This window comes from Colobus angolensis, unplaced genomic scaffold, assembly GCF_000951035.1.
Source record: "Colobus angolensis palliatus isolate OR3802 unplaced genomic scaffold, Cang.pa_1.0 Scaffold34, whole genome shotgun sequence".
Classification (NCBI taxonomy): domain Eukaryota; kingdom Metazoa; phylum Chordata; class Mammalia; order Primates; family Cercopithecidae; genus Colobus; species Colobus angolensis.
The window spans coordinates 5,693,816-5,703,615 of record NW_012116710.1 but is presented as its reverse complement, the minus strand read 5'-3'; the positions used below and the strand labels follow the sequence as shown (position 1 = coordinate 5,703,615).

The 9,800-nt window shown below is 50.2% G+C and overlaps 1 protein-coding gene across 3 annotated transcripts in view; it reads left to right on the top strand.

Annotated features, from left to right (window-relative positions):
- The window catches only part of SIRT2 (sirtuin 2), a 28,008-nt gene that overhangs the window by 8,289 nt on the left and 9,919 nt on the right, over window positions 1-9,800 (top strand). For all 3 annotated transcript variants that reach the window (XM_011952403.1, XM_011952401.1, XM_011952404.1), the window contains 4 exons: window positions 3,075-3,116; window positions 3,258-3,364; window positions 3,475-3,531; window positions 4,066-4,134. In XM_011952403.1, coding sequence (XP_011807793.1) covers window positions 3,075-3,116; window positions 3,258-3,364; window positions 3,475-3,531; window positions 4,066-4,134 — 275 coding nt within the window. The remainder of the gene's footprint in view (window positions 1-3,074; window positions 3,117-3,257; window positions 3,365-3,474; window positions 3,532-4,065; window positions 4,135-9,800) is intronic.

Below are 9,800 nucleotides of genomic sequence, written 5' to 3'. Positions count from 1 at the left end.
AGCCCGGGCGACAGAGCGAGACTCCGTCTCAAAAAAAAAAAAAAAATCATAACTCTCTGATGCTGCTTTTCTTGTGTTGGGGTAAAGGTAACTCCTGGCAGTTCCAAATGCAGGTTCCACCATCCTAGGAGCTGCCACCGAGAGAGCACCTTTTCCCAGTAGTTCAAACCAAACAGCAGAGATTCACTCCAGCTTGTCCAGGTTGAGTCACATGCCTGCCCCCAAGTCTCCAATTGGCCAGACCTGGGTCTCTTCTCCATTGCTGAGTGAATTACTGTACTCCGATTGACCAGGCCTGTTTCATAAAATGGGGATAATGATTATAGTATCTAACTCATAAGGTTATTGGGGGACTAAATAAATTAATATAGGACCAGGTGCAGTGGCTCATGTATGTAATCTCAGCACTTTGGGAGGTCATTGCGGGAGGATCACTCAACACCAGACATTCAAGACCAGCTTGGGCAACATAGTGAGACGCCCCCCCATCTCTACAAGAAAAAAAAAATAGCCAGATGTGGGAGCGTTGCCTGTAGTCTCAGCTACTCAGGAGGCTGAGAAGGGAGGATTGTTTGAGCCCAGGAGTTGGAGGCTGCACTGCAGTCTGGGCAACGCAGTGAGACCCTGACTCTAAAAAATAAATAAATAAATAAAATTTTAAAAATAAATTAATAAAAATGCAAATGTTTAGAGCAGGGCCTGGAACATAGCGAGAGCTGTGGCAGCGTGTGCCGTGGTTATTACTACAGGAGGCTTGTTTCAGATATGGTGGATAGGTGTCCACTTACTGAATCACCACGAAATTTATATTTCTTTCTTTTTTTTTTGAGATGGAGTCTTGCTTTGTTGCCCAGGCTATAGTGCAGTGGAGTGGCACAATCTCAGCTCACTGCAACCTCCGCCTCCCAGGTTCCAGCAATTCTCCTGCCTCAGCCTCCCAAGTAGCTGGGATTATAGAAGCACACCACCATGCCTGGCTAATTTTTTTATTTCAGTAGAGATGGGGTTTCACCATGTTGCCCATGCTGGTCTCGAACTCCTGAGCTCAGGCAATGCACCCTCTTCGGCCTCCCAAAGTGCTAGGATTACACGCGTGAACCACCCCGCCTGGCCTGAAATTTATATTTTTTGCCACGAGTTGAGGTCACTGAAGTCTGAGAAACCAGGCCCTCAGCAGTCCTCAACTAGAACAATCGAGCCTTTGTGGCTCCTGAGCAGCCTTTTGTTGAGGACGTCTTCTCCAGTGTCCCTGTCCTCCAGCTGCCACCTCTCTCTCCTCGGGCAGCCAAGCCTGCTGCCCTGAGCCTCCCTCTCCTGCGACAGGCGAGCAGCTGTCTGCAGCCATCATTTAGCATGGGCAGGCCCCAAAGACAACACAGGCAGTGGCTACAAAGCATTTGTTCCTTGTGTCCTCCTGCTCCTGGATTCTGGGGTAATTGGCTCACGAGGGTGCCCATGAGGAGATAGTAATGAATAATAACAATTAATTGAGGCTGGGCGTGGTGGTTCAGGCCTATAATCCCAGTACTTGGGGAGGTCGAAAGCAGGAGGATCGCTTGAGGCCAGGAGGTCAAGACCAGCTTGGGCAACAAGCAAGACCCCTTCTCTGCAAAAATGTAAAGGTGAGGCTCCAACCCTCACCTAACCGCCTAAAGCTTTATTTATTTATGTATTTATTTTTTTGAGACGGAGTCTCACTCTGTTGCCCAGGCTGGAATGCAGTGGCGCTATCCTGACCCACTGCAACCTTCGCCTCCCAGGTTCAAGCAATTCTCCTGCCTTAGCCTCCCAAGTAGCTGGGACTACAGGCGCCTGCCACCACGCCCGGCTAATTTTTGTACTTTTAGTAGAGGCAGGGTTTCAGCATATTGGCCAGGCTGGTCTTGAACTTCTGACCTCAGGTGATCTGCCCCCCTTCAGCCTCCCAAAGTGCTGGAATTACAGCTGTGAGCCACCAGGCCCAGCCCTAAAAATTTCTTTTTAACCACTTAATTGAGGCTTCACTATTTGCCAGGCACTGGGCTCAGCACTTTACAAGTGTCCTATTATTTGATCTTCACATTATACCCATAAGACCATTATGGAAGTGATCTGGACAGAGGAGGAAATGGAGGCACAAAAAGGTAGTGACTCAGTGCAGGGTCAAACAGCTGCCAAGTGGCAGAGTCAGGATTTGACCCCAGGTCCCCAGACCATATATAGCCACCACTGGATTCAACCAGGCCTGGCCCGATGGCATCTCAGAGTTAAAGCTCAGGGCTGAAGCTGTGGCAGGCTTTGTGCTCTGTTCACCTTTGCTGTCCTCCCTTGGACAGGGTATCCCAGAGGCATCTGACCCACAGCATGTCACACTTGTGCCTGTCTATCAGCTGATGGGCAGATGCCAGAGTACTATGGCCTGGTGGCTAATCACCAGCCACCAGCTGTTTCTGTTTAGCCCTGGGCTCTTATCCTCAAGTGGCCTTTTCTCAAGTCCAAGTTGGTGTAATTTCCAACAGTGGATTCTTTTTTTTTTCCCCCCCTTTTTTTTGAGATGGAGTCTTGCTCTGTCACCCAGGCTGGAGTGCAATGGCATGATCTTGGCTCACTGCAACCTCCACCTCCTGGGTTCAAGTGATTCTCCTGCCTCAGCCTCCCAAGTAGCTGGGATTACAGGCACGTGCCACCATGCCCGGCTAATTTTGTATTTTCAGTAGAGACAGGGTTTCGCCATGTGGCCAGGCTAGTCTCAAACTCCTGACCTCAGGTGACCCGCCTACCTCAGCCTCCCAAAGTTCTGGGATTACAGGCATGAGCCACCGCACCCAGCCCAACACTGGATTCTTTATCCTCTGGCTGGCTCTTCCGCAGTCCATTGTGTGACTTCTTCCCCTATCTGAGCCCCAGTCTGTTCGTTTATAAAATGGGGATGTTAACACCATCCCTCTCTAGATGATTGGAAGGCCCATCATGCATCTGAGATGCTTGCCCCAGGGCCTGGCATGGAGTAAACGGTGTCAGGGGCCGTGATGGGTGGTGCTATTATAGGGACTGAGCAAACAGTGTTATATAGTGCATAAGTTCCTCTCCTCCAGGTCGCAGAGTCATCTGTTTGGTGGGTGCTGGAATCTCCACATGTAAGTAACCCTGCTCCCCCAGCAGCCACCCCCAGGAATTGGGGAGTCCCTCCCAAGGGCTGGGGAGGAGCCCTGTCTGAGCCCTGTCCTGGGAGAATTAGTATGGTATAGACCAACTGCTCCCTGACCCCCCTCTCCCAGCCACGGGCATTCCCGACTTTCGCTCTCCATCCACTGGCCTCTATGACAACCTAGAGAAGTACCATCTTCCCTACCCAGAGGCCATCTTCGAGATCAGCTATTTCAAGGTTTGTGTTCCCCCAGGAAGGGGCGTCTGTGAGGGGTGGGGATGGGGGTCACCTGGCTCCAACCCTCATCCTACCTGGGGCATCTGGCCCTCTGGCTGTCTCTCCTACAGAAACATCCGGAACCCTTCTTCGCCCTTGCCAAGGAGCTCTATCCTGGGCAGTTCAAGGTGAGATCTTTTTTTTGCAGGGGGCAAAACAGGAAAGGTTGGGGGAGGGCACGCATGGGAAGCCCCCCCAGGGCCCTGCAGACAAATATTATGTAGCCATTAAGTACATGGGTGCTGGGCCCAGACTGCCTGGGTTCAAGTCCTGGTTCCTCATGTCTTCATCTTACGACCTTGAGCCTCCGATTTGCCTCCTGTGAAGTGAAGCTGATGGTACTGTCTGAAGAGGGCTGCTGCGAGGCTTAGCTGCACTCATGATGTGGTTGAGAGCCCAGGACCCTGCAGCCAGGCTGCCTGGGTGCGAATCGCAGCTTTGCAGCTTACCCACCATGTGACTTTGGCGACACAGTCCCCTTCCCTGTCCTTCAGTTTCCTCATCTGTGATCTGGGGATAGTGGTGGTCTCTCCCCAACACGGCTGCTTTGCTGATTCCCTGGGGATAAGACATTCTCAGTGCCTAGAACAGTTCCTGGCACATGGTAGTGGCCTGTGGCCGTTCCCTGCAATCATCAGCAGTGCCGTCGTTCTTCCCTGCAGCCGACCATCTGTCACTACTTCATGCGCCTGCTGAAGGACAAGGGGCTACTCCTGCGCTGCTACACGCAGGTAGGCGGATGCGAGCATCCTGGGAAGAGGATGGGCGGGTGGAACGGGCATGGTGTCCTCAGCGGAGGAGCAGAGCTGCGTGCCTAAGAGCTCAGGCAGGGACTCCAGCAATGCGGGGCCAGGGCTTGGCCTACTGCCTCCTTGCTGCATGACCTGCAGTGAGTCAGGTCTTCTCTGCCTCAGTTTCCCCTTCTGTCAAACAGGGTTTGCCCTCCCAGGTCTGCAGTGTGGTGGCAGTGACCTCCTCTCAGGGCCATCCCATGTGTGATGTGAAAGGAGCCCATGGCTGAAGGGACTGTGTGTGCACTATAGGCACCCCAGATTTCACACTGGTTATGAGGGTGTTTCCAAAGTGACTTCATCTAAGAAAATCCATACACTGTGACATGCGTCCAACAAGTAGATGTTCTGCCTTAAGGAAGGGGCACCTTTTTATACTTTTTTTGTGCTTTGCCCAATTATAAACGTGGCTCGGACACGTCAGGTGCTTAGCCGAGGGCCTCTCCCTGGGGCATTCAAGCAAGGATGGCTCACGTTGGCTTCTGATTTGGTGAGTCTCACATCCATAACAGTAAAAAAATCTTGATGGGCTGGGCACAGTGGCTCACACCTGTAATCCCAGCACTTTGGAGGCCAAAGCAAGAGATCGCATGAGCCCAGGAGTTCAGGACCAGCCTGGGCAACATAGGGAGACCCTGTTTCTATAACAGTAAAAAAATCTTGATGGGCTGGGCACAGTGGCTCACACCTGTAATCCCAGCACTTTGGAGGCCAAAGCAAGAGATTGCATGAGCCCAGGAGTTCAGGACCAGCCTGGGCAACATAGGGAGACCCTGTTTCTATAAGAAATACAAAAATAGCTGGGCAGGGTAGTGTGTGTCTGTAGTGCCATCTACTCAGGAGGCTGAGGTGGAGGGACTGCTTGAGTTCAGGAAGTCAAGACTGCAGTGAGCTGTGATGGTGCCACTGTACTGTAGCCTGGGAGACCTGGTTTCAAAGAAACAAAAAACAAATCAAAACAACAACAAAATGTTGCTACCTCTACCTGTTTTATGAATATGTATAGAAATTTCATGATGCACTACAACAGTATTCATTCAAGCTCTAGATCACACCTCAGAACCCCGAATTACAAAACAGGTGGCTGGACACAGTGGCTCACACCTGTAATCCCAGCACTTTGGGACGCTGAGGTGGGTAGATCACGAGGTCAGGAGTTAAGACCAGCCTGTCCAACATCATGAAATCTCATCTCTATTAAAAATACAAAAATTAGCCGGGTGTGGTGGCGCCTGTAACCCCAGCTACTTGGGAGGCTGAAGCAGGAGAATCGCTTGAACCCGGGAAGCGGAGGTTGTAGTGAGTCGAGATTGTGCCACTGCACTCCAGCCTGGGTGACAGAGCGAGACTCCATCTCAAAAAAAAAAACAGAGGGATAACATTGAACATAAATAAGTGTTCTGGTGTTTTCTCCCTGTACCTGGCAGTTTGGCACCTGCAGCCCTGAAAGCTACAACCAGAGGGAGGAACAACTCACTTTAGATTCAGATTTCTCAGGTGGGCCAGGTGTTCCCACCTGGGGCTGCTGGGAGGCAGAGGGCAGGGGAGGCCTCCTTCTTCCAAGAGGAGGAGTCCTGTGATCCCAGCACTTTGGGAGGCCAAGGTGGGAGATCGCTTGAGCCCATGAGTTCAGGACCAGCCTGGGCAACATAGGGAGACTCCGCGCTCAGAATAAACCTTCTGCCCAGAGAGTCACCATTATTCCAGGACGTGGCTCAGATATGATAAACAGCTCACTTGAAGCCAAGTGCTTTCTGTGGTTGATGTCATGACACCCACCCCAAGACCCTGCTGGCCCTTGTTTGTCAGCTTGTGTCAAAGTAAATGTTCACTGAGTTGATTCCCTGTTGCGGGGAGGGAGATGATGGACGAGATGGAGACGCCACATACCAAGTATATAAGATGGTTGTGGGTCTCTGGAACACAGTTAAGCCGGAAGGGGAGTCAGAAACAGTGTATGTGTTTGGGAAAGGGGGTGCTGATGTAAACCCCATCTCTACTAAAAATACAAAAATTAGCCAGGCGTGGTGGCATATGCCTGTACTCCTAGTTACTCGGGAGGCTGAGGCATGAGAGCTGCTTGAACCTGGGAGGTGGAGGTTGCAGTGAGCCAAGATTGCACCACTGCACTCCAGCCTGGGTGACAGAGAGACTCCGTCTCAAAAAAAGAAAAACAAATGACATATTGCATACAAACTATTACATAAAGGCCAGGCGCAGTGGCTCACGTCTGTAATCCCAGCACTTTGGGAGGCCGAAGTCAACGTCAGGAGTTCAAGATCAGCCTGGACAACATGACGAAACCCGTCTCTACTAAAAATACAAAAATTAGCTGGGTGTGGTGGCGTGTGCCTGTAATCACAGCTACTCGGGAGGCTGAGGCACAACGTTCACTTGAACCTGGGAGGCAGAGGCTGCAGTGAGGCGAGGTCGCACCACTGCACTCCAGTACTCCATCTGGGGTGGCAGAGCAAGACTCCATCTCAAACAAAACAAAACAAAACAAAAACCAATATATTATATAAAGGTGGAAAAAAATGTTCCACTCTCATATTTCATGAAACTTTTTTTTTTTTTTTTTTGAGACAGAATTTCGCTGTTGTTGACCAGGCTGGAGTGCAATGGCGCAATCTTGGCTCACTGCAACCTCTGCCTCCTTGGTTCAAGCAATTCTCCTGCCTCAGCCTCCCAAGTAGCTGGGATTACAGGCTCCTGCCACCATGCCCGGCTAATTTTTTATATTTTTAGTAGAGACGGACTTTCACCATGTTGGCCAGGATGGTCTCGATCTCTTGACCTCGTGATCCGCCCACCTTGGCCTCCCAAAGTGCTGGGATTACAGGCGTGAGCCACCGCGCCCAGCCTCATGAAACCATTTTATTCAAACATGTCACACTGTTCTTCAACCTCAGCCACTTTTGTCACTGATCCAGTTTTCAGGAACACAATATCTTTACTCCTTTTTGAATTGTGAGAATGCAGCACTTTTGAAGCTATGTATGATGCTATTTTTCTCTCAAAACACAAGTATCCATTCAAACATTTAAACAGGTGTCTTGGTCAGGGGAGGCCTTTCTGAGAAGGTGACATTTAAGCAAAGACCTGTAGGAAGAGAGGGAGAGCACCTCGGGGTTATTTGGGGGAAGAGTGTGTTCCGGGAAAGGGATGGTCAGTGCACAGGTGCTGAGGCGAGCCTGTGTTCCGCTAGTTACGAGCTTGTTTTCCACTAATTTTGAGCCTGTATTTGGCTAGTTCAGAGAATCCCAGGAAGCAGGATGTGAGTGAATGATGAGGAGATTGCAGGAGAGAGTGGAGGAGCCAAGGTCAGGGAGGTGACAAAGATGGATCCTACAGGGCCTTGCAGGCCGCAGGGAGGGACTTGGCCTTTACGCTGAGTGAGAGAGGGCCACGGGTGGGTTCTGAGCATGGGAGGGATGTGACCTGACTCAGGCATTCCCAGGCTCCTCTGGCCGTGTTGGGGACAGACTGTGGGGGCAGTGAGGAGGGAGCTACAGAGACCAGACAGGAGGCAGCCACGATGGTCCAAGCAGGAGAGGGTGGAGGCTGGACCAGGGCAGGGGTCATCACCGTGGGGAGAAGTGGGCAGGTTATGAATCTGTTTTGAAGATGGAGCAATAGGACTTCCGGATAGAGGGGCCGTAGCCGTGAGAGAAAGAGCCCAGGACCACCTGAGAGCTCGCAGCCTGGTGCCAGCTGCTTTGTTCTGAGATGGGGGGAATGGGCCAGGGAACGGTGCTGGGGGTGCATGAGGAATTGTCTTGTGGAGGCTGAGAGGCCTGATTGACCAAGGAGAGAGCTGGACTCAGGAGTCTGGACAGAGGATGAAACTGGGGCACAAAAAGGTTGTGCGTTCATGCAGGGTCACCATCCACTTGGTGAGCAGAAAGATCCCAGCTCTGTTCCTGTGTGAGTTTGTTGCTAATTTGTTAGATGATGATTAAACTCACCAGACAGGATGAGAAACTTAGGCCTGGGATGAAGTATTCTGTCAGGATGCTCACTGTGGTCACTGTCCAAGTCTGTCAGAAGCAAAAACCCATGCCCTTAACCGTGATGGTGCTTCAACAGTGAGCCATTGTCACACCAAAACCAACATAGCTATGTTCTGGGGTCAACGTGAAGTACCCAGGCCCGCTACTCTCCGCTACTTGTGATATTTAATGTATGGATTTAACTACACATACATATTGAAAATGGCATATTGCTGGCTGGGCAAGGTGGCTCACGTCTGTAATCCCAGCACTTTGGGAAGCCGAGGCACACAGATCTTTTGAGCTCAGGAGTTTGAGACCATACTGGTCAACATGGTGATATCCTGTCTCTACCAAAAATATAAGTTAGTTGGGCATGGTGGTATACGCCTGTAGTTCCAGCTACTTGGGAGGCTGAGGTAGGATGATTACTGAAGTCTGAGAGTTCGAGGCTGTGGTCATACCACTGCATTCCAGCCTGCGTGACATACAGTGATCCTGTTTTAAAAAAAAAAAAAAAATGGGCCGGGTGTGATGGCACGCATGTGTAATCCCAGTACTTTGGGACGCCAAGGCAGGTGGATCACTTGAGGTCAGGAGTTCGAGACCAGCTTGGCCAACTTGGCAAAACCCCATCTCTACTAAAAATACAAAAACTAGCTGGGCATGGTGGCAGGCGCCTGCAATCCTAGCTACTCAGGAGGCTGAGGCAGGAGAATTGCTTGAACCCGGGAGGCGGAGGTTGCAATGAGCCGAGATCGCACCACTGCCCTCTAGCCTGGGCAACAGAGTGAGACCCTGTCTCAAAAGAAAAAAAAAGGAATATTGTATGCAATACAAAGGTGGAAAAAAATGTTGCACTCTCATGTCTCATGAAAGCACTTTATTCAAACATGTCACCCTGTTCTTCAACTTCAGCCACTTTTTGTTACTGTCCCAGTTTTGGGGAACGCATTATCTTTGCTCCTTTTGGAATTGTGAGGATGCAGCACTTTTGAAGCTATGTGTGATGCTGTTTTCTCTTAAGATGCAAGTATCCATTCAAACATTTGGATAGTTGTCTTGTTCACTCAAGTTGCTGTAGTGTCCACAGCAAAGAGGCTTATAGTTCTTTTAAATTATATACATGATATTTAGGCCAGGCGCAGTGGCTCATGCCTGTAGTCCCAGCACTTTGGGAGGCCAAGGTGGGCAGAACACTTGAGGTCAGGAATTCGAGACCTACCTGGCCAACATGGTGAAACCCCGTCTCTACAAGAAAATACAAATATTAGCTGGGCGTGGTGGTGCGCACCTGTGGTCCCAGCTACGTGGGAGGCTGAGACATGAGAATCGCTTGAACCCAGGATGCAGAGGTTGCTGTGAACCGAGTTTGTGCCATTGCACTCCAGCCTGGGTGACAGAGTGAGACCCTGTCTCAAAAAATAAATAAATAAATAAATAAATTATATTCATGATATTTATACTATACAAGAGGTTCTGTATTTGGCTTTTTTTTTTTTTAAACTTAACCTTATCTGGAAGACCGTTCCATCTCCACATCCATATCGCAGCTTCATGCTTTTTTGTTTGTTTGTTTTTGTTTTTTTTTTTTTTTTGAGATAGAGCCTCACA